Source organism: Ochotona curzoniae, unplaced genomic scaffold, assembly GCF_017591425.1.
Source record: "Ochotona curzoniae isolate NIBS_2020 unplaced genomic scaffold, NIBS_Ocur_1.0 contig_1274, whole genome shotgun sequence".
NCBI lineage: Eukaryota > Metazoa > Chordata > Mammalia > Lagomorpha > Ochotonidae > Ochotona > Ochotona curzoniae.
The window spans coordinates 28,022,400-28,047,760 of record NW_024465023.1 but is presented as its reverse complement, the minus strand read 5'-3'; the positions used below and the strand labels follow the sequence as shown (position 1 = coordinate 28,047,760).

General features: G+C 42.1%; 1 protein-coding gene across 1 annotated transcript in view; it reads left to right on the top strand.

The window, feature by feature from the left end:
* Positions 1-3,270: 3,270 nt before the first annotated feature.
* MBTPS2 (membrane bound transcription factor peptidase, site 2) overlaps positions 3,271-25,361 on the top strand; it is a 56,633-nt gene continuing 34,542 nt past the window's right edge. Inside the window, exons 1-5 of the mRNA XM_041000328.1 lie at positions 3,271-3,469; positions 6,434-6,582; positions 8,341-8,557; positions 20,542-20,645; positions 22,497-22,624. Of these exons, the coding sequence (XP_040856262.1) occupies positions 3,395-3,469; positions 6,434-6,582; positions 8,341-8,557; positions 20,542-20,645; positions 22,497-22,624 (673 nt within the window). The 5' untranslated portion in view covers positions 3,271-3,394. The remainder of the gene's footprint in view (positions 3,470-6,433; positions 6,583-8,340; positions 8,558-20,541; positions 20,646-22,496; positions 22,625-25,361) is intronic.

The following is a 25,361-nucleotide window of genomic DNA, read 5'->3' as shown; positions in this document are numbered from 1 at the left end:
CGTAAACCAGAGGACCTTTCTGGGTCAGACCAATGCATCTGCCCATGTCAGAGACCAGAGCTGGGCTAGTTAACATCAACCACTGGATACTGGTGCACATGAAAACTACGGTTGGGGCCCTGCCTGACAGAACTAGACCACAGTACCCACAAAGAAGTCTAAGGGAAGGAGGTGGGCCACATTAGGCTGGACTGTGACACTAGCCAGCATGTGAGAGAATTGGATCTAAAGGCAGATTCTATGGGGGATTGGTGTGCTTACTCCTGTGGAACTACAATATCTGCTGGTGTGCTGGAGGGCTAGGGATGGTGACAGTCCAAGTTAGCCATGACCATGGAACCCACTGACATTTACGGAAACTGGAGTTAGGATCAGGCCAGGATGGTCCAGGCTGTAGCACCTGTATATGCATCCAAGAATTGGGTGTGGGGCATGCCAGGGCATAACATCCACCAGCACACAGTAAGGCTGAGACTCGAGGGCAGACTATGCTGGATAGGGACCTAGCACCCGGGTCTCGGAGTGGGCCTGGTGGAAGAACTTGGGGAACTCCCCTGTTTGGCTGCAGCTCCAGCTGGTGAGCACATGAGTCAGGGCTGGATGTGAGCCAGATCAGGAAAGGCTAATCCACTTGTCAGCAGGTGTATGGACTGAGTTGGGAAGCCAACTGGACTAGTCTGCTATACACACTGGTGTGTGCAGGAACCAGGGCTGGGGCGGGCCTGGTGTGGATTACTGGAGGTCAACTAGGCTGCAGGTTCCTATTGGTGTGTGCAAGGGCCAGGTCTGTGGTAGGCTGGGTCGGGCTGGGTCACAGCACCTGTCAGTCTGCATGGGATGTGGGACTGGGTACAGAACTGACCAGGTAACTATAATCACCAGGATGTGCTTAGGCTGATATGGGTGACAGACTGAACCAGACCCTCAGGAGTCACCCTAGGTGAGGTGTCTTGGGGGACTCCCCAACTGGACCGCTGGAGTTTGAATGTATGTGTTGGGACTGGGCCTCCTTGACACCTGATGCCTGTGCATTGTACAGCATGCCCAGGTGCATAAGGGAGACATGATGGCCAGCTCATTTGGGCCTGTGAAGGATGATGAGTGCCATGTCAGAAGATGGAGCACAGAATGGGTTGGACAACTCTCCTGGCTGAGCTTTGGCAGCAAATGTCTGGGTGAGTGGATGCACTGGGGTGGACTCTGTCAGCCAGTGGAGCTTGAAAGGATTTTCTCAACCTTGGAGCAGCAAAACTAACAGTGTCTCAGAACTATTGGGACCACTCAAGCAATACCCTTAGAACATTCTTCTCCGCCTTAGGGTTTCTAAGATGCTATCAAGTGGACATTCCCAGCCCTAGGTACTGATGTAGCTTGGCAGCTGGGAGTGCCTCCTTTCCTCCCTCCCATCCCCACCAGATACAGCAGAAAAGGGAAGAAAAGGAAAATTGGAAGTATTTGTCCTACTCACCTTCCTGCACACCTCGACCCTCCCCACCGTATTCAGTGGTCCTCATGGGCATGCATTCTTGACAATATCAAAGATAACATAAAAGTTTTTAAAAGCCCAAATTTTGTAACACTATGTCCAAAGAAAACTGAAATAATTTACAACACAATTACATACATACATGCAAAAAGTTGTAAAACTGAGCCTTAAGAGTTCTCGAATCTGAAGAGATGTGATTCAAACTATATACAAAAGGTATGGGAGAGTAAGACAAATTAGGTAGAGTGCTGTAACACAGGTTTCTGGTAATTATTATATACCTCTGTATTATATACCTCTGTGTGTGTGTGTATACATTTGTATATGCACATATATACACTTTGAAGGGATTGAGCATTGCATTTTCATCGCCATACTTGTTCTTAAGATAGTATATTTTCTATGTTGGTATTAGCATTATTATTAATGAGACTTTTCAAGAAAAGTTGAAGGACATAACTAACAAACATATGTTAAGCATCTGCAGAAAAAAAAATACTAGCTTCACTTCCTGTTTGAGATGATGTAATTAGTGGTTCTCAAGCTTGACTGCGCACTGGAATGCCCTGAGAAACGGAGAATATACAGATGTTTGGTTTCCAACGAGTTTGCTTAATTGACCTAGGCTAAAGAATAGGTCCTGGGAGTTTTAAAAGCTGTGGCGTGATGTATCCAAGGTTGAGAAGGGCTGCTCTGCTCACTAGACAATCAGATATAAGAAAACTCGCAGGTATTCAGGGCTGCAGGCTATTGACTTGTTCATTTCACCATCTGATACTTTTTATGTTAATGTGATATTAATAGAAAGAGAACAGATTCCATGTGGTTCCTAGAGGGAATTGTAACAATGTGAATCTTTTCTTCTCCCTTTCTCTTTCACTTTTTCTTCCTCTTTCTCTCCCTGCTTCTCTCTGTCCCTTGTTTCTTCCCTGCCTCCCTCCATCTCTCCTTGCTTCCAATCACAGCACCAATCTCAACTATTACAAAGGGAGAAATTGAGAAAGGATTAATTTAGTCATGAAAATGAATCAATTTGAAGAGTAGAACGGACCAAGTGTACTAGGATGAGTACTCACTGTATAGTTCTATGTAATGAAGTTTTAGAATCAGGAAGGAATGAAGGACAAATTCAAAGTTTCTTATCTTGATTAGGGTACACGGATGTATATTCTTATCAATATTCACAGAAATGGACAGTGAGACCTTTTTTTTTTTTTTTTTTTTTGCTACACTCATGTTCATTACTGCTCACTAAAATGAGGATTAAAGTTAATTCACTTAAATGCGGACACGATCAGGACTTCACTTAGTTAACCCTAAGTCCGGGGGGGGGGAGAAAATCCCAGGGGTTTATGGAACTGTTTCATAAAATGATCATAACAGAAAAAAAAAAAAAAGAAAGAAAGAAAGAAAGAAAGAAAGAAAGAAAGAAAGAAAGAAAGAAAGAAAGAAAGAAAGAAAGAAAGAAAGAAAGAAAGAAAGAAAGAAAGAAAGAAGGAAGGAAAGAAAGGAAAAAAGAAAAAGAAAAAAGAAGGAGGAGGGGGAAAAAAAAGCACAGCCTAGAGCGGAGTCCCTGAGAATGAAGCACTGACGGCAGGGCGGCCCAAAGCGTGAGAAACCGCTAGAGGGCTGCCAGGCTAGACGCAGCTGCTGCCGCGCGGCGGCCGGCGGCCCGGCGTCACACCAAAACAAGCCCTCACGCCATTTTCCGGTGTTCGTCATTCCCATCCGTGCCCCCACCGGAAGAGTTCGGTGAGAAACGTGGCCACTGCAGAAAAGGAGCCGGCAGCGGCTTGGTTCCTGCACGGATGCTGGGGCTGTAAGGCACCGCGCGGTCCGCTGCTGGCGGTTCGCAGGGAGGAGGACATCAGAGTTCGCCTTCCCTCTGCCGCCGCCGCCGCCGCCGCCATGATTCCGGTGTCGCTGGTGGTGGTGGTGGTGGGTGGCTGGACTGCAGTCTACCTGACCGACTTGGTGCTGAAGGTGAGGGCCTCAGGCCTAAGGCCCAAGCCCGCGGTGCCCAGGGCCAGAGTGCAAGGGCCTTTCTCTTGTTTCGCGCCTCCTGGCTGGAAGCCGCGCAGCCGGTGCCCACGTGTGCCCTTCCGAGTGGCGCATCAGTCCCGTGGAGTAAATAAAGCCCGGCTGGCTGCGGGAGGGGTGTGGCAAAAGCCTTCACGACTGTCGCTTTCGGCAGTGCGGGATAGTGCAGGCCCAGAATCCTGCCCGGGAGGCGTCGGTGGTGGGCTGGGGAGGGTCAGACCATTTGGCAGCCGCGTACCAGGGAGGAGATAAAATGCCTGCTTAGGGCAGGCATTGTTTCTGAGGTCACTATTCTGTAAATACCCTGATATTGGGAACAGTCCAAGTCACGTGATGGACATCAGTGGTCTCATATTTTCGAGCGCATAGGATCACGCAGCCGTCCGGTGAGCATCCCAGTTCTGAGCCAGCCTATCTAAGCAGTTTCCCAGTGCGATCTGTGCTGTGGGTCCACAGACCGTACTTGAAAGCAGCGCACTCAAGTAGGAAGGAAGGATTTAAGCAGCCTGTACTAAAGTAATACTTTGTTGCCTACACCCTTTCTGCGTACAAACTGTGCACAACTCGGATTCACAGTATATTTTTCAGTTATTTGGGAAGGATAGCAAAAACAAACACCAGAAGGAAAAAAAAAACCCTCATCACGTGCTTAAGCCACAGTTTGCATTGAATATTGGGGTGATTGTGAAATAAGAGCATATAAATTATCAAATACTTAATAAAAACTCCAATTAGGAATAGAGTCTGATAAAGTCGTGTGTTTTACGTTTAACAATAAAGTAAAATGAGAAACATGTGCTTTTGTGGTTAGGTTTCAATTTGCCCAGCCCTAGTGGGTGTACAGCAGGGCTCTGCCACGTCATAGCTAGCTGCTGGGACCCTGGGCAGGTCATTGTGTGGCCCAGACTTTCTCAGCTCTACACAGGGATGAACCTGGTAAAAGGCGCCTGAGATTCTGGCTCGCATACTGCCAGTGCTCCCTCGGGTCCAGGGTCTGACAGCATGGGGGGGACTCCTCGGAACCGCTGACTCTCAGGCTTCTCTCAGACCTTCCAAATCAGTTTAACAGGTGTGTCTAAATAGCCCCAGGTGCATCCTTTGAACCTTTGCGAGAAGCACTGAGTACTAAAAGTACCTAGCCTAGTGCTTAATGCCTCTTACACAATATAGCCTACAGTGGTTTTGTTATTCGGAAAAGAAAAGCCACATGATTTCTTCTTGTTGAATGAATGAAATTGAAGATAAGAAGAACTTTTCAAATCTCAACAGTTTCTGGCCTAATTGTGTAAGACTTCAGATTCCAGGAGCCTTTGCCTTCAGATTCTCGGCTTCCGGCTCTGTCTGCTATTGCACCCTTGACTTTGTAAGATTTTCACAGTAAACTTCCAAGAAAGTAATGTGTCACATTCCTTTTCCAACACCAGGGAAACCAACAGATTTTAAAAACCAAGCAAAGATTCTTCGCAGAGCCAAAGCAAAACGATGCTGGTGTTTAGACTTGGGTCATTTTTATGCTTGTGTTATGGCGGAAATAACTTTTCGGGACAGAAAAGTTTCTCACCTGAGGGTTGCCAATATGACTGAGTATTTTCTGTGCTTACTGTAATAGTGTCAGGCACATTACACAGCCTTCTGTTACCCACGGTTCTTAATAACTGAGATGCGAAAGATAAGACTTTTCACCTGTCCCTCCAGCCCCAGATAGTTGGAAAAGACATTCCTGAGACCTTGATGGCCTTAGGTAAGTTATGTACCCTTGCATCATCCAAATTGGCCTGATTGCTTCAGACTGTGTTCAGAAGATAGGAAACCCCGGTCTTAACTGTTGTGTGCTACCGTGTGCCTTCTGTTGAGTTGGTTAGGCTGCAGGGAGTAGATTTTTAAGTTCTACCACAAGATTTCTTTCCTTTCTATGGCAACAAGGTTTCTAGTCAGTTTGTTCGGTATGGGAGCTGTTAGCTACACTTGGCTATTGCGCATTTGAAATGGAGACTGTCCATATTGACATGTGCTGTAAAAGTAAAATTGACACAGGATTACGAAGCATTCCCACCTAAAGAAGATATTTCTGGGCCCAGCATGATAGCTCAGTAGTTAAATCCTCATCTTGCAAGCATTGGCATCCCACATGGTCACCGGTTCGTGTCCCAGCTGCTCCACTTCCCATCCAGCTTACTTCTTATGGCCTGGGGAAGCAGCAGAAGATGGTCCAAAGCTTTGGGACCCTATACCCATGTAGGAGACCCAGGAGAAACTCCTGGCTCCTGACTTTGGATCAGCTCAGCTCTGGCCATTGCAGTAACATGGGGAGTGAACCAGTAGACAGATCTGTCTTTCTTTCTCTGTAAATTTGCTTTTTTGATTAAAAAATAAATCTTTAAAAGAAGGTATTTTGAAAATAGCTTATGTTAATTACATACTGAAATGATACCGTGGATATTTGGATTTGAAAAATATATAAAACTAATATATTTTTGTTTTTTAAAATCTGGCTACTAGACTAATTTATGGTGCACATTGTGTTTTGGTTGGAAGGGATCAGTAAACTTTTTTTTGGTAAGGGAACACACACAAAACAGCCACACAGGGTCTCTGTCACATAGTCTTTATTTTTATTTATTTTTTTTAATTCCTTAAGAGCATAAAACTATTCTGAGCTCTCAGGCTGAATGAGAGCAGGCTGTAGACCACATTTAGATTGATCTGATAGCTGTGCTTTGCCAGACTGTACCTTCAGTAGACCAGCTAGCCTGGGAGCTTTAGTATCCTGAAGTTAAAGCTTTAACATTATAAACCTTTCAACACTCGGCAGCTCCATTTCCTGAAGAAAATTCTTTTTTTTTTTTCTTATACGCTATAAATTGTTCTCCAAAATTGAGTAATGTGGATCTTTTCCTTCTCTCTTAGTCATCCGTCTATTTTAAGCATTCTTATGAAGACTGGCTGGAAAACAATGGATTGAGCATCTCCCCTTTTCACATCAGATGGCAAACTGCTGTTTTCAATCGTGCTTTTTACAGCTGGGGCCGGCGGAAAGCAAGAATGCTTTACCAATGGTATTCTTTATTTCCCCTTTTTGGTTTAAATTAGTCATTGTGACCATAGGCATACTTGTTAAACTCATGATTTCTGTCATTTTCTAATGTACTGAGTTTTAAAATATTGCCAATGTGAATGAATTATGCTATTATACGAACTTTTGGGATGACGTCATATTCAAGCTCAAGGTGTATACAGTGCTTTGTGGTTTGGAGTTTCCAGTGATCTGAGACCCCCAAGATACTGCCATTCTGTAGTTGAGAAGCTTGGTATTATCTAAATTCCTCTTGATTAAAAACTTAGGTCTGATTGGATTACAGCTAAGCAAAGAGTAGAAAGTGAAACAAAATCAAAGCAATACAAAGTGATGAAGGAAATAAACAGCAGAAATCAGTAAGATAGAAAATATACACTGGAGAAAATCTGCAAAATTCTAAAACATAAAATTTGACAAGCCTATATCATGATTGACCAACAGAAAAAGAAAACAACAGTAAGTAACAATCAGAATTGAGAATACTACTGCAGAGTTTATAGACAATTTCGAAATTTTCTAAATTTCAGAAACTAGGAGCTGACACAGTGGTGTATAGGTCAGTCCTCTGCCTACAGTGCTGGCATCCCATGTGGGTACTGGTTCAAGTCCCAGTGGCTCCACTTCTGATCAGGCTCCCCACTTTATGGCCTGTGAAAGCAGCAGGGATCCAAGTCCTTGGGACGCTACACCCTTGTGGGAGACCTGGAGGAAGCTCTAGGCTCCTGGTTTCAGGTTAGCTCATATCAGGCCATTGTATCCATTGGGGGAGTGAATCAACAGAAAAAAATATATATCTCTGTTTGTGTGTCCATCCTTCTGTCTTTAAATCTGCCTTCTAAGTAAAAAAATAAGTCTTTAAGAAAATTTCTGGGGCCCAGCACAGTATCCTAGAGGCTAAAGTCCTCACCTTGCATGCACCAGGATCCCATATGGGTGCCTGTTCATGTTCCACTGGCCCCGCTTCCCATACAGCTCCCTACTTGTGGCCTGGGAAAGCAGTAGAAGACGGCCCAAAGCCTTGTTGGGACCTTGCACCTGCGTGGGAGACTCAGAGAAGGCTCCAGGCTCCTGGCTTCAGATTGGCTCAGCTCTGGCTGTTGCAGCCACTTGGGGAGTGAATCAGCAGACAGAGGATCTTTCTCTCTGTATCTCTGACTTTCCAATAAAAATAAATCTTTTTTTTTTAAAAAATGTGGAAAACTAGATGAAATAGACAAGCTCCTAGAAAAGCAAAACTTACCAAAAGGTTAGAAAACGTAAAGGTTATTCTCAATTATGTCAAGGTAATTTTTAAATATTAAACTGTGGAAGATAAAATTTCCATTAAATTTTACCATATTATTTAAGCTCTTTTATCACAAAACAAAGCTAAAACACAATGCAAGCAATACAATAGAGAAATGTAACAGGATAGCTGGTATTAAAAAGCTTTTGTAACTGTGTGAGTACACGATTGGAAGAATGTAAGTGAGCAAACACTTGAGAGGAAGCACTGTTTTTCATTGGAAGTGATATTCAGTCTCTTTAGTTACCAGAGATGTGTAAACTGTCAGAGCGACCTGAGGGAACTAGCATGCAGCTTTCAGTCTGGTGTTTGAAGTTTGCATAGAAAAGACCATGGAGTTACGGAGGTTTCATAGCTGTTGTTTTGAAACTGTGAAATGAGGCTGGTCAATGAATTATGTAGTACATGAACTGCGAGGAATTGCACATTTATGTTTTTTTTCTCTCTTTACAGGTTCAATTTTGGAATGGTGTTTGGTGTAATTGCCATGTTTAGCTCTTTTTTTCTCCTTGGCAAAACACTAATGCAGACTTTAGCACAAATGATGGCTGACTCTCCGTCATCTTATTCTTCTGCCTCTTCCTCTTCATCCTCATCCTCTTCTGCTTCCTCTTCCTCATCTTCTTCCTCCTCGTCGTCTCTTCACAATGAACAGGTGTTACAAGTTGTGGTAAGTACCTTCTTTTTGCTTTAAACCTTTGTTGACATGTAGATACAAGATTTGACTTATGACTAGCATAACCCCCATCTACTCTATAACTTGAAAACTAAATTTAAAATCTTGCAGCTTTTCAAATAGTCTACTTACATAGAAAACCTCACTAGGATGCTAGCCAGGAATTGTTGCACTGTTTGGTGGGAGCAGTAGTCATAGCAGAGAAAATTGCACTGTGATTAGCACTCTCACCAATTACAGATACTTAATTCATGCTGTCTGCTTAAGATGTTAAATGATTATATCCAAGAAATAAGCTTGCAGCTTTCCAAATTGTGTTTCCCTTTCCTCTCCATAACTGTCAGAGTCTAACCAATAATCTCCTTTTAATTGAAGATACAAGAATTTTCTGAGTGGTAACTGATGTCTCAATGGAATGAGAACAAGCTGGCCGGGTAACGCCTGCCTTTTTCCTGTCTCCGGAGTCTGGAAGGCACTTTACGATGGCTCGGCTTTGCTTCACATTTTTAGGTGTGCAGTTCCTGTGTCCATGAGTCAGAGGTGTTTTTCATCATAGTCTTATTAATGGAATAGACTGTCTAGGGATTAGTAACATATTTTAGTGTGTTTTTTTGTTTGTTTTAAAGATTTATTTGTATTGGAAGGGCAGGTTTACAAGAAGGAGAGACAATGATCTTCTGTCTGCTGGCTCACTCACCAAGTGGCCTCAATGGCCGGAACTGAGCCTTTCTGAAGCCAGGAGCCAGGAGCTTCTGGGTCTCCCACGTGGGTGCAGGGTCCCAAGGCTTTGAGCCATCTTCTGTTGCTTTCCCAGGCCAAAGGCAGGGAGCTAAAAGGGAAATGGAGCAGCCAGAACATGAACCAGTAGAGGATTAGTCAATCGAGCTATTGAGCCTGGCCCACATATTTTGTTTTCGAAGTCATTTCATTGTGGCTTCCACTAGGATGCATCGCTGTAGGAGGTCTTAGAAGTCATTTGTAGAGAACAGTAAAGCATCTCTCCTGTGGTCATAGCTCGCTCTTAGATTCACCAGCCAAGGTCTCAGAACAAATGATTTATTTCTTCAGCACACATTTCTGGTGTGCTTTATAAGCATTAGCTGTGTACTACATCCTGCTTGCTTGAGGGACAACCCAGTCTGAGTAGTTGCGGAGCTTTAACTCTGGAAGGAGAGTAGTTGTGAGTGTGCTCCAGTGGGACAGTGTGCAAAAATGCTGGTGGATCAGAGAGAAGGAGTGTGAAGTGTGCCTGGCCCTGGGAAGAAAATACAGAACTTCAGCAGAAAGATGGGTGGAGTCCACATGCTTGCTAATGGAAGACTGAAATTGAGCATGCCAGTGATAGAGTGGACAATGCAACCAGGGAAAGTGGCAGGAATGGTCACAGTGATAGTAAAGCCTAGCTAATGTGCAGCACTTGTTGTGTAAGGTCCTTCCTGTCTGTCCTGTTTTATTCTTGCGGCAAGCCAGAGGTAAATATTGATGTTACCTCTGACTTACGGATGAGAACATCAGAGCACAGAGAGATTAAGATTCTTGCCTGTGGTCACAGGCTGTAAGTAGAGTCCATATCACTGACTAGAGCCTTCGCATGTTATGCTCTTTCCTTTCCTCTTAAGACAGATAATTCTTCAAGAAGCTGCAAGTGTTGTTGACCTGTGACTGTGAGGGATAGGAGTGGCCAGCAGCTAAGGCAGGGAGATCTAGGGAGGGCCTAGGTTAGGAAAGGACCTGCTGAGAACTTGCAGTTTCCCTTCCAGGCAGCAGGTCTGTGCAAAATGAATCAACGTTGATTAGGTCGAAGACGGGGTAACCATTTAACAGGGCAGTTGAAATAATTCCTGTAATAAAGGGATAATAGTCCAAAGTAAAAGCAAGAGTGAAGGGGATAAAGTCAAGTGGGGTTCCCAGGCCTCCATGTTAACTAAATGCAAAGCTGAAGGAAGACTTAAGGATAACTCTCAGGTTTCCTGATTATTATTCACTGAAAAAGAGGATAGGAGAGAAGAAGCTTGTTGGGAAAAAATATGATCATTACCTTATGGCAAAACGTTCTAAGAGAACTCGTTTCTTCTCTTTGAATTTCAATTAATAGTGCTCATGCGAATGACTCTATTAGGAGATCTGTTCTTTTGAACCATCAAGAAGCTAACTGCTCTATGTGACCCACTGTGCATTTTTTGCATAAACTTTAGAAGGTTGTATCCCCTGACTATGCTATGTGCTTTTGTCACTTAGAGAACATGCTTTTTAGTTTACTCTGTAATTCCCTACAGCCTTGTGCAGTATTAATTTCCAAAACCCTGGCACTCTGTGCTGTTGAAAGTATTCTGTGTTCAGTTTTCTGGTACATCTAATACCCTGCGTGATCACGGCAGAGACAGATGGGCATTCGTGTTCTGTTGCCAGGAAATAAACCCTGCCATCTGTTAGTGCACTCAGACTCTCAGATGCCGACCTTATCTCTCACTTTTACATCCAGCAAATTGTAAGAAAAAGGGGAGCAATTAAGCTATTATATACAGGTTTCGTTGTTTCCAAAAGAATTTAAGGTAAATAGTGTATTTTGTATCTAGATATGAAATTCATCTGAAGTATGTAAATTTAGGCAGGTCAGAGAAAAGAGAACTACTGCACTAAACAGAGGCTTGACAACATGGCAAGGGAACAGGTTTTTTTTTTTCTTTTGTTTTATTTTTTCCTTTTTTGGGGAACAGGTTTATAGAAAAAAGAACATTAATATACACAGAAAAAAAGGGGCTCAGTAGGGTAGGAGTAAAAAGAATTATGTCTAATGATTGCATAAAAATCTCTGTAACCTGTTATGCTTTACTTCCACACTGGAGCTCTAGCTTAAGCAGTTACTTCCAAATATGGGGGGAGGGGATTGTATTCATCAAGCTCTTCATTCTAACATTACTTATTATGAAAAATTACAAGCAAACAAAGTATATAATTGTAGAAAGATTAATTTATTGGGTTGTTATTCAGTGACATCTTGTATAGACACTTAAAAATGATGGTTGTGTTGGAACTGGCATTGTGCCACAGCAAGTTAGGCTGCTTCCTGTGATGCAAGCATCCTGTATGGGCATCTGTTCAGTCCCACCTGCACCATTTGCAGTCCACCTCTCTGCTCACGTACCTAGGAAAACAGCAGGAGATGGCCCAAGGCTTTGGGACCCTGCACTCTCACGGGACACCCAGTAGAGTTGCAGGCTTCTGGCTTTGAGCTAGCTTAGCCTTGGCTGTTGTGGCCATTCGGGAAGTGAGCACATGGGGATAGACTTCCTCTCTCACTGTAACTGCCTTTCAGATAAATTTGATTTATTTGAATAAATCTTATTTACATTAATATAGATAAGGACTGGCACCACGGTTTAATAGGTTAATCCAATATGGGCACTGTTTAAGCTCCAGCTGCTCCACTTCCAGTCCAGCTCCCTGCTAATATACTGGCTTTTGGCTTCAGATCAGCCAGTCTCTAGCTATTGTGGCCATTTCATGAGTGAATCAGCAAATTGAAGATCCTTTTCTGTGTCTTATCTCAGTAATCTACCTTTCTAATAAAAAATATATCGAAATTTTTTTTTATTGGAAAGGCAGATTTAAAAAGAGAAGGAAAGGCACAAAGATCTTCCATTTGCTTGTTCATTCCCCAAATGGCCACTGAGCCAATCCAAAGCCAGGGGCCAGAAACCTCTCCCAGATCTCCCATGTACTTCATTCCGCACTGCTTTCTGAGGCCACAAGCAGGGTGCTGGATGGAAAGTGGGGCAACCAGAACGTGAGCTGGCACCCATATGGGATCCTGGCTCTTGTAAGGGGAGGATTGCCCAATTGAGTCATCAAGTCGGGCCCAATAAATAAATCTTTAAAATAAGTAAAGATTCTCCTGGACTTTGTTGTGGGCTGAGGAGTTGATTAGCATTTGTTAAGCTTGGCTCCTGCAGGAAATGGCTTGGAGGCTAGTGGCGCCTTGTCTGTCAGACTCATTAGCATCCGATTGTGCTGCTAGAGGCTTGGGGTAAAGGTATATATGGCTGAATAAAGGGAGGCTGAGAGAGACCTCTTCCACCACTACTGGTCTCCTGTCGGTGTCTGATTCCCTGAGCCTTACCGTGTCCACGCTACTGGCCAAGCTGGCCGGTACAGGTGGCGCCTAACGTGGGGCACGGCACGGCACAGCACGGCACGGCACGGCACGAACATCTGAGGGACCCCTGGACCTGCGAAGGTAAGTTTAGAATTTAAGAATTTTGCAGGGGCATTATTGATTTAATCCCCAGACCCTCTCCCTGCGCTAGGGCACGAGGGACAATCTGAGGGACCCCTGGAACTTTGGAGGGGCATTATTGGTTTAATCCCCAGACCCTCTCCCTGCGCTAGGGCACGAGGGACAATCTGAGGGACCCCTGGAACTTTGGAGGGGCATAATTGATTTAATCCCCAGACCTTCTCCCCGTTTAGGGGCACGAGGGACAATCTGAGGGACCCCGGAAATGCAGAGGCAAGTTTAGGATTTAACTTTGGAGGGGCATAATTGATTTAATCCCCAGACCTTCTCCCCGTTTTGGGGCACGAGGGACAATCTGAGGGACCCCGGAAATGTAGAGGCAGGTTTAAAAATTTTCGCAGGGGCATAAGTAAATTTATCAGGGAGCAATAATTCACTAAAATGCAGGTAATTAAGGGAGTCCGAGATCTGCTCCACTCACAAGGCACCGACAGTAAGCTTAAGGCCTCGCAGAAGTTCGTTGAAACTATCTGCGACGTATCCCCATGGTTTGCTCTCCTTGTAGCCACCTTTTTCCTCTGGCACTTGGTAAATATTGCTTTGTCATCCCATCAAGTGGTGGTGCATCCCTTCCTTCAAAAATTATCTGTAAGAAGGGGGAGGGAGCCGCAAACCAGAGTAAGTAGACAGAAGGAACTCCAAACCAGGCTAACAAAGAAGGAGCTGCAAGCCAGGAATAGTAGACAGAAGGAACATCGAACCAGAATAAGTAGACAGAAGAAATTCCAAACCAGGGCAAATAAGGAAAAGAAACCGCAGAACAGACAAAGTCTAGAGCAATTGTGCGAAGTAGATTCAGAGTTCTCTTCTGAGGACGAGGAAGGAGTAGAGGATGGAAGTGAGTCTTCCAAGGATCCCCCGCCCATTGGAAGTTTGGCTGAATGCTTTTGCTGGCTGCTTTTTGATTCATCCAGACCTCCAATACCTGACTCTAAGTTTTCTGTTGCCTGGTTGTCCACCTTTTAAATATCTTTATAATATGATCAGGAAATAAGGTAAAGTCAAGAAAAAAGACTTTTACAGAACTTGTCCTGTAGTCTTGCAAATTGTACTTTGGTAGGTCTTTTGTTGTGATAAATGTTTGGCAAGCTAGCTTCATCTGCATATCCATGGCCCATGGCAACTTTTGGGGTTTTAGAATTCTAAGAAATACAAGTAATGCAAGGCAAATCTCTTAAGTTTCATTTGTGATATTTTCAAAAATGTGAAATTTTATTGCAAATAATTTGTTTTAGAAGTAAACTCTAACGCATTGTTAAATTATTTCAAGGTATAAGTTAGATTAATCTGGTATTGTATACATAGATTTTTATAGTTTTAAATAAGTCTTGTGTTTTTGCCTGGTTATCAAATTTCTCACTGCTTTAAATTGGTAAAGGTTTTGTATTTGTTTTAAAGGTATTTGAGTGATGATTCCATGTCAATATTGGAGTCTAATCTATAATGCGTTAGACTAACAACAACAAAAACCTTCTTTTAGATATTCTTAGCCATCCTTAAAAAGGCATCCAAGAATTCAAGTTTCCAATTCTAGGTCCCTTGGTATTCGTATAAAGCCTCAGGAATGCCAACGGATTTATCTCCTGTTTTGTGGAGACAGTTAATCAGGCTGATTGGATTAAGATTATTGCTAAATGGAGTAAAATTTTGTCGTGTCATAATGTACACACCTATGGAATTGTGAAGGTTTAAATTTTAGTTTACACACTTTTAATGGTTTAGCTCTGCAGTTGTATCTGGTTATTCACTATGTATCCTTAGCATAGCTGTTTTACTGAAAAGACTAAAATTCGCATTCTTATTATGATAAAAGAATTTCTTAAATATGACTTTTCTCTCTCAAAGTCGTGGTTCAAAGCTATTTACTTGATGGTTTTTCAGCTACTAGTTTCTGGTGAACACTACTACTACTAAGTTTAATTGAGAACAATTTTTTTTAAGTCTCTAAAAGTGTGTGTGTGTCTGTGTCTGTGTGTGTGCGCGCGCACATGTGTGTCTTAAGTTTGTCTTCTGTATAAGTTGTTTAAAATTGTAATAATGTGTTACTGTCTCCTTATTAGTCAGAAAATGTTCTAGATTTTTGTGAATTAAGTTTAAACTTCCTGTAGGAAACATTTTAAAAAGCAGGTAAATTTACACTTCTGTCTCATCAGCTATCTGGATCCTTAGCTGCAAACCCAGGACACATAATTTGCATATCAATAGTAAATGCAGGTTGCCTTGAGCTCTGAATTCTACAGATACTCCCAGAGCTTTCTGATAGGACTGTGAAAGTATCTAAATGATTTTTAAAACTTTGCTACAAACTCATTTACTTTGATATAAAGCTATTATTTGACAGTTTTCACTCTATACTGTCCCCATAAGAGTAAACAACCTGGTATTTCAGACCTAAAGCCTTCCTTGCTTAATATCCTCAAGGACAAGGTATTATAGAACGTGCCAACCGTACTATCAAGGATTATCTTACTAAAACTAAAAAGGGGGAGTATAGTACTCCCCGAGATCATTTGAACCTTGTATTATTTATCTTAAATTTCCTAACTTTGGATGCTGAAGGACGGTCTGCTGCAGATCGTCATTGGAATCCATCCCATAAGGAGAAAAGGGTTATTTGATGTGGAAGGGTCCCTTGACTGGGCAGTGGCAAGGCCCAGATCCTGTCCTCATATGGGGGCGAGGTTCAGTTTGTGTTTTCCCAGAAAACGAAAATGGTCCAAGGTGGATTCCTGAGAGGCTTGTCCGGCAAGTTCCTGCTGCTGAGTCTTGTGAAAGCTCGAGTACTAGCCAAGATGATGGCATTTGAATCGGAAGATCGAGGGGACAAAAAAGGCCTCTAAAGTGAATGACACCGAGTTCCAGTGCACCCTGACAGCATGCTAGAATGGCTATTGTGATTCTGCTGTTATCCTGCAGCCGCCCTGAATCCTGCCTGTGCCTGTTGGGACTGACGGAGAGGCCTCTGTTGGCCTGATAAGCTCAAAAGAGACTTTGGCATAACGGCAACCATCGTAGCCAGTACATCAGCAGCCGCCACCAGCAGCTATCGTGGTGACAGTGATCGAGGTCGTAGATCTGACTGCCAGTGTTATGGAACAACAGGACTTTACTATGAACATGAGGGGTGGGCACGCTTACGCTGTAATTGTGGGTTGATTTGTTGGCATAGAACAGCAGATGCTGTGAGATTTGGTTTGACCTCCTGTATTCCATCATATGCCTCTTTGTGTGTAACCCCTGTAGTGCAAAATGTTTCTCCAGGCCCGGGAATTGCTGTCTGTGCATTGCTACCGAACTAAGATGTTTCTATGGTCAGGGCTTCTTGTCTCCCATTATGCCTCTATGTATGTTTCATCTGTGTAGTGCTTTGTTTTCCCAAGCCCAAGAATTGCTGCCTGCTCGTTGCTACTGAGGTAAATCACTCCTAGCCATGGAACAGGGTAACCAACCTCCCCAAGTATGGTTTGTGCAGCTGCAGCAGACAACGCGTTGGATGGCAGCCAGTGACGGGTAAGATGGACCGGGCACTGACCAACCTAAGACAGGGGCTCCGTCATGCTACGGAGATTCCCAATGACGGGTAAGGCTGGTAACCTAGAGTCCACAACCTAAGACAGGCGCAGACAAGTCTGCTTTAAAACAAAGAAGGCCATACTGTTGTGGGCTGAGGAGTTGATTAGCATTTGTTAAGCTTGGCTCCTGCAGGAAATGGCTTGGAGGCTAGTGGCACCTGGTCTGTCAGACTCATTAGCATCCGATTGTGCTGCTAGAGGCTTGGGGTAAAGGTATATATGGCTAAATAAAGGGAGGCTGAGAGAGACCTCTTCCACCACTACTGGTCTCCTGTCGGTGTCTGATTCCCTGACCCTCGCCGTGTCCATACTACTGGCCAAGCTGGCCGGTACAGACTTTACTAGGTAAGATGTAGAGTTAAATTCTTCCTCACTCACTGGGTTGTTGGGGATTTCCCTGTTCACCTGCCTAAAACTTTTCTATTCTTCAATTGTTAAAATGCAAAGTTCTGTAAAACCATGCTTAATCACTCTATACAGCAAAGTTTAAATTGTGACTTAATTTTCTTCCCCCAAAAAACTTTATCAATTTATGACTGTTAATGCTAAACAAGAAGTAACAGTATAGAAACTTTGATATTAAGTTTGTACTCAGCGGTTGTATATATGATGGATGTTAATGTTGATGCTTCCACTGTTCCTGTGCCACTCTGATTTAGGTTAAACTCAAAAACATGTTAGCTTGGAAGAAAAAAAGGGTTTATAGCAGCTGGTTGTATATATACTAAAATTGAGATGCCAAGGAAGTAGTTACAGGATGTGGTTAAGAACTAGGATTTTCTAACATGTTGGTCACTCAATACCATGTTGATTGGCTTCATGATGTGCTTAATTTCAATGTTTCTTCCTGTTGTTGAAAATGTGTAGTGACATCTCATTGAAGGAGATGATATTCCACCAGCTCTACTTTTAGACCAAGGATAGTCTCCCAATGAAACTGTTAAATTTATCTGGACAATGGGATGCTGGACTCTCTGCATGGTCCATACCCGCAATGAAGGAATCATGACAGGATATGATCTGTACTACTGTAACAATATGGAGGAATTCTGTATGGGGGGAAGGCTTGGGGAGGAGCTGGGAGAATCCCAGAGCCTATGAAACTGTGTCATAAAATAATACAAAATTTACAATAAATAAATAAATTTAAAAAGATAAGTAAAGATGATGGTTATAAAAACTAGTTTAAACATTGGAATTAATGAAACTCAGAAAATAATTCAAGCAGCTTTATTTGAATCTGCTCTTCGGTTACCAAAGGTGGTTTAAAAAGTGGAAATTACTATTGTATACAAAAATGAATTACAAGTAAATTAAAAATAAATATTTGGGGGGCACCACAATGGCTGAACTGGCTAATCATCTAGCTGCAAGTGCTGGGATCCCATATGGGTGCCAGTCCGTCTCCCTGTTGTTCCACTTTCCATCCAGCTCCCTGCTTGTGGCCTGGGAAAACAGCAGAGGATGACCCAAAGCCTTGGGACCCTGCACCCACATGACTCTTGTCTCCAGCTTCAGCTCAGCTCTGGCCATTGTGGTCATTTGGTTGGATAGATGATATTTCTCTCTGTGTCCCTCGTTCTCTTTGTAAGTCTTCCTTTCTAATTAAGAAAAATAATTTTTTCTAAAAAAAAAAAGAATGAACTCTAAAATATAAAATAACTTAGTAGAAGAAAAAAGACTGTGAACAGAAAATGACGGAAAAAATAAAGCTGTCAGAAACCATGGAATTTTTATGAATATAACAGTGACGTCTGTATTTTGGATTCTTTAAAGATGTTGGTTTTTAAGATCAGTTCTAGGTTCTTGGCGAAACTGAAAGTAAGGTACAAAATTCTCCATACGTCTCGTACCTCCACGCAGGCATGCTTTGCCTGCTCGTCAGCATCCTCCAGCATAGCAGTACATTCCTTTGGGCCAGGAACTATGGTAATGGCTCACCCTGAGTCCCTGATTGATTTAGGAGTCCACGCGTGGTGTGAGCAACGAATAAGGCTGCCTAAATATTTTAAATAGCAAAAAGTAACAGCAAAATAAAGTTAAAAAGCCAACAAATCTGTGACTATATTTGTGGCATGTATTACAAAGGCTCAGTACTAATATTTGAAGTGGTCTTAACAGATCAGTAAGACAAAGATATACGCCTTGGGGGGGGGGGGAAAGTCATGAATAGGCAGCCCCCAAAAGAACAGTGGCCAAACATCGAGGAAAAGTTCAGCTTCCATAGGAACCAAAAAAAAAAACCCACTAACTGAATTTCAAATAAAATGAGATTGTGTGATTATGGAAGAATCCGTTTTTGAAGAGCAGCTTAATTAAAGGTCTCCAAATCCTTTAAATTATACATTGTAATATGTTACCTGACTGTGAAGCATAATGTTAAGCACTGAACAAAAATCAGCTGAATTTGCCTGAGAATTACTCTATATACAGATGTTGTTATTTATGGTTTACTGAAGAAGAAACTCAAGCTTTGCAGAAATAATAACTTCCTCAAGGTTGTCTAGCTGGTTGGTGATAGTACCAGGAGCTCAGACACAGTAATAGGCCCCCAAGTATTTGCGCTTTTGTATTTGTATCCACCTTATTTATAAGAGCAGGAATTTTGAAGACAATTAAATGCTCAACAGATCATTCCATTGCATATAATGTGGCTGTTCCAGATCATAAGGAATCAGAAAATACTGTGTCAGGTGTTGTGCTAAAGCAGGTTAAACCACCGCTTGGGACACCCACATTCCCTGTTAGAGTACCTAGGGTTTGAATCTTATCTCTGCTTTGGATCCAGCTGCCTGCCAGTGTATGCACTGAGAAACAGCAAAGGGTGAATTTACTGCTTGAGTTCCTTTCGCGTGTGTAGGAGACGAGGATGGAGTTCCTGGCTCCTACCTTCAGAATGGCCCAGACCTGGCTGTAGTGGGCATCAGGAAGCGAACCCGTGGAAGATAGATCTCTGTGTGATAAAAGTAAAATAAGTAGACCCCTGTGCAGTGACTAAATCTTTGCCTTGCGTACGCCGGGATCCCAAACGGGTGCCAGTTCATATCCCAGCTACTCCACTTTCTGTCCAACTCCCTGCTTGTGGCCTGGGAAAGCAGCAGAGGATGGCCCAAAGCCTTGGGACCCTCTATGCATGTGAGAGACCCAGAAGAGGCTCCTGGCTCCTGGCTTCAGATTAGCTCAGCTCAGGCTGTTTGTGGCTGCTTGAGGAGTGAATCAATAGGCAGAAGATCTTCCTCTCTATCTGACTATCCAATAAAAAAATAAATTTAAAAAAAAAAAGAGGAAATGCATTGCTTTGGGGAGAGGGTGGTGGAGTACTTATTTAACATAAATTCTGGGCCCGGCGCCATGGCCTAGTGGTTAAAGTCCTAATCCTGAACACGCTGGGATCCCATATGGGTACTGGTTCAAATCCAGGCAGCTCCACTTCCCATCCAACTCCCTGCTTGTGGCCTGGGATAGCAGTGGAGGATGGCCCAAAGCCTTGAGACGCTGCACCCCTGTGGGAGACCTGGAGGAGGTTCCTGGCTCCTGGCTTCAGATCAGCACAGCACTGGCCGTTGTGTCACTTGGGGAGTGAATCATCGGATAGCAGATCTTCCTTTCTGTCTCTCCTCCTCTCTGTATATCTGACTTTCCAATATAAATAAATAAATCTTTTTTAAAAATACAAGTTCTTGGAACCTTGCAGTAACAATGCAGAAAAATTGCAATTTGAACAAGAATTTCCAAATTGAATATCGTGTCCCTAAGGGTGAGTTGGTGGATCATTTACTGTCTGCTTCGCTGTCACCTTGCATGGGTTAGCACTTTCCTAGGCTTGTTCAGCCTTTCCCACGATGAAGACTTCAGGATGCTCCTTATGCATTGATGCTGCGCTTATTCCGGAAAAACTACCTGATTTGAAGAACTCATTTTAGTTAGAACTTGCTTTTTATTATGATAAAGAAGTAAACTTGGATGGTTATATTACTTTTAGTTTACAGAACATTCATTTGGAGGTTTAAGCCATAACATAGAATAAAAATCATGTCCCTTGGTGTGCAAGTTGGGATTCCTTTTACCCCCACCAATGTTAATTACTGCCATATTGTGTCTTTCAACAGGTTCCTGGCATAAATTTGCCAGTCAATCAACTGACTTATTTCTTCGCTGCAGTCCTCATTAGTGGTGTTGTACATGAAATTGGACATGGGATAGCAGCTATTAGGTAATAATATTCATTCTGAAATTTGCAAAGCTTTTCATTTAGGAGGATTTATTACTATAATCTGCTTAATTTGATACTGCATTATTTTCTCTGTGTGGATATTGCCCAGTGTATATGCATAATTTTTTACTTGCGGTAGCTTTTACAGTGAAAGTATGTTAAAGCATATGTTCAGTTAACCATGTTGAGTATGTGTGCTGCAGCCCATCCTTTCCTTTGCCTTTTACCAGCATGTCGTACCCTCATAGTGCTTCAAGGTTTTCTATCCAATCCTGAAAACGAATTTTCCTATTCATCCTTGGGTTGAAATGATAATTATTGCTCTGCAAGCCTACCCCTCTTAGTCCTTTCTTCGGCTTAGCAGTTGAAAGAATTTCCTGCTTCTGCTCATATCCTGTGCTAGTTATAGCAAGAAAAATAGAAAGCTCTGGGATTAACAAGTAGCAAAGGTGATCTAGGAACCCAAGTGCTAGATGAGACCCGCAAATTCAGTGCATCGGCATAATTATATCTGATTTGCTTAAGGCATTCTACACTTAAAATTATGATGGGAAGAATGTATGGTTCAGAACCACTGTATTAGGACCTGGTGCAATGGCTCAGTGGCTAAATCCTTGCCTTACATGTACCAGGATCCCATATGAGCACCGGTTCATGTCCCGGCTGCTCCATTTCTCATCCAGCTTCCTGCTTATGGCTTGGGAGAGCAGTAGAGGTTGGCCCAAAAACTTGGGACCCTGCAGCCGCACAGGAGACCTAGAGGAGGCTCCTAGCTCCTGGCTTTGGATTGACTCAGCTTAGTCCTTTGCAGCCACTTGGGGATTGAACCAGTACGTGAAAGATCTTTCTGTCTCTCCTTTTCTCTGCAAATCTACTTTTTCAATAAAAATAAATAAATCTTAAAAAAGAAAACTGTTTATATAAAAAAAGAGCAACCATATTAAATAAAATCTAATCACTTCTTATTATGTCTTTGGCTTATGAACAAGGGCCTGTCAAGCCTAAATGAACTGTCGTTTTGACAGGTGATCTACAGTTGCACAGGTGTGAGTGGTAGTATCTTAATGATTTTCATCTTTGCCTCCACACTTTTAGTTTTGCAGCCTTTAGTTTTATATATACAAGCATCATCAATACTAGCTTAGTAATTCACAGTATGTGAGATGATTTGGATAATCTTTTGTAAAATCTCAGATACCAATAATAAATTATACAGTTAACTTACATTTTTAGTATTAAATGACAACTCAATGTATTTAGCTGCTGCTTTTTCAAAAAGTAGCTGTATCCTAAATATACTGTTCATTTGTAGAATATGGACTGATGGACATAAATATGGTAATGGCATTCTGAACATTATGCTTGTTAAAATGTTAATATTAGCTCAATGCAATACACTGAGATATATCACCACCATTGTTTGTAAAAGCTGTGACAAATGTAGGTATTAAGATAATTTACTTGAATTTCATGTTCACCAATGACTCTGAAAATAGTTCATAGTATACCATACAAATTTTTCATTTAGTTTCTCATAGACTTCTTAAACATATATATGTGAGTAATTTCAATTTGCTGAGCATATCGGTTTTAAAATTTTGTGAAGTTGCAAGTCTATTTCAGAATGCCCTATTTTGCAATATCCAGTTTCATAGGTAAACAGCTCTGAACAGTGGTTTGTGAAATTATGAGTGTATATAGTGTCAATCCAATTTTTTTACTGTCCAGGGTAACTTTTTCTTTTGTAAGTAAGAAGTTTATTTACAATGAAGAATTTTAAGTTTGCACACATTACAAATTTGACAAATGCAGTACAATTAGTGAAATCTCTTTTCTAATGTGATTTCTTAGGGAACAAGTTCGATTTAATGGCTTTGGGATTTTTCTCTTCATTATTTACCCTGGAGCATTTGTTGATCTGTTCACCACTCATTTGCAACTTATATCACCAGTGCAGCAGCTAAGGATATTCTGTGCAGGTAACACTTCATTTTTTCAAATGTGTATATGTGATTTTTTGTTTTGATTTCTGTGTTTAGTGGTTTTATGAAAGTGCTCACATCACAAATAATACTCATGTTATCTTTTGGTTAATGAATTCAATTTATGAGACTCCCTTAAAAGCAATCCAGCAAAACTCATTTGAAATCCAGTTTCTTGTTTAAACCCAGATAAAAATGCAAATTGTTTAAGCTTACATTAAAAAAAGAGAGGAAAACTTTTTTCTGAAGCAAAAAATGGCTAAAAAGTTGAAACTACAAGCTACCAAGGATATCGACTGCGTTCAAAGATGTGAAATGTGCATCAAAGGAAGGGGGAACAAGAATCAACCAAATGTAATAGTGGTACACCTTGCTGTATCAAATAACCATCAAAGCACTAAAGGAAAATGGAAAAAGCACAAGGAGAAAAAGAACTGTATTATAGAGACCCATCTTTTAACATTGCATAGGTAAATATTCAGGATAGATAAGTCTTATTTAGTAAGGCATGAATAGATAAGTCAGGGCCAAGTGCAAGGACTCAGTTAGCTCCCCTGGGGATTACTCCCCAGGCAAGTGCCAGGATCACATATGGTGCTGGTTTGTGTCCTGGCTGCACCACTTCCCATGCAGGTCCCTGCCTGTGGCCTGGGAAAGTAGTAGAGGATGGCCCAAAGCCTTGGGACCCTGCACCAATGTGGAAGATGCAGAATAAGGTCTTGGCTCCTGGCTTTGGATCAGCTCAGCTCTGGCCATTTGCACTCATTTGAGGAGAGAACCAGAGGATGGAAGATCTTTTCTTCCTGTTTCACCTTAAAAATAGATCTTAAAATTGGGCCCAGCACAATAGCTTAGTGGCTTACATCCTCACCTTGCATCCCCCCGGAATCTCATATGGGCACCAGTTCATATTCTAGCTGCTCCACTTCCCATCCAGCTCACTGCTTGTGGCCTGGGAAAGCAGTCGAGGATGGCCCGAAGCATTGGGATCCTGCACCTGCGTGGGTGACCCGGAGGAGGCTGTGCGCTCCCGGCTTCGGGTCGGCTCAGTTCCGGCTGGCATGGCCATTTGGGGAGTGAATCAGCAGACAGAAGATCTTTCTCTCTGTATCTCCTTCTCTCTGTACATCTGCCTTTCCGATAAAAAATAAAAGAAATCTTTAATAAGTAAATCTCTAAAAATAGAGATAAATGTTTATAGCAAGAATTATTTATAATAATAATAAGTTATTCCAATAACATACTTTTATTGGAAAGACAGATTTACAGAGGGAGGAGGAGACAGAGAGAAAGATCCATCATTTGGTTCTCTCCCCAAATGACTGTAATTGTCAGAGGTGAGCCAATGCAAAGCCAGGAGCCGGGAGCTTCTTGCAGGTCTCCCACATGGGGTCAGGGGCCCAAGCACTTGGGCCATCTTCTGGTGCTTTCCAAGGCCACAGGCAGAGAGCAAGATGAGAAGTGGTGCAGCTAGAACCAGCGCCCACATGGGATCCCAGCACTTGCAAGGTGAGGATTTAGCCATTGAGCCATCAGCCTGAACCCATATTGTTTTGAAGATAGAGAATTTAGATTTTTAAATATTTTAATTAATATGAAGAGAACGGATGTTTGCATTCCATAGGTACAGTTCCAAGACAACCTGCTTCCCTTCCTCCTGTACCCTTCTCTCCCTCCCCTCTCCATAGATTTTCTGCAGAGGCATTATTTTAATTTTATTTCAGAGGGTTAATATGACAATTATAATATTCAATAAGGAAAAAGTAGGAAGAGCGCAGTCTCACTGGGGATAGACATGGGCTGAAAATGACGTTCATAGTCCAAAGGACCTTGCATCACTCTATATTTTATTGCATTCTCTATTGGTTGCTGCATTGCAGGGAAAATGCGTTTTTCTTTTCGAGACTGTTAAAATGACTAAGCTTAATGGTTTCCAGTTACATCCATTTTGCCTCAAAGACAGGATTTTATTGTTTCTTTGTGGCTGAATATTATTCTGTAGCGTGTACTACGTTTTCTTATCTAGTCATCTGTTGATGAACATCTGGGTTGGCTATAATTCTTAGCTGTTGTGAGTTCGGCTGATAGAAACCTGGGTAGGTGGATAATTCTTTCAGAAGCCTGATTTTATTTTGTTTGGGTAATTTCCCAGGAAGGGAATGGGTGAGTCATATGGGATCAATTTTCAGACCTCTGTGAACTCTCCTTACATACTTCCATAATGGTTGTGCTATTTTATGTTCTCACGAGCAGTGGATTAAGGTGCCAGATCTCCCCACATCTTTGCTAGTGTTTATTGTTTTTTAAATTTTTAAATGTTGACCATTCTAACTGAAGTGAGGTGAAATTTCTTTGTGGTTTATATTTCCCTGACGCCTAGTGGTCCGGAGCATTTTTTCATGTGTCTGTGGTTTTGAACTTCAGTTTTTGAAAGTTGCTTATCAGTGTCCTTTGCCCATTTCTTAAGTGGATTGTTTGTTTTGTTGTTATCTTGAGTTCCTTGAGCTCTTTACGTATACTGGATATTAATCCTCTTTCAGTCACATGATTTGCATATATTTTCTCTCATTGTGTTGGTTGCTTCTTCACTTTGTTGATGATTTCCTTTGCAGTGCAGAATCTTCTTAGCTTGAGGTATTTGCATAAGTACATTATGTTTTGTGTTGAACTTTCTGGGTTTTTTTTAAAAAGATTTATTTATTTTTATTGCAAAGAGATATACAGAGAGGAGAGA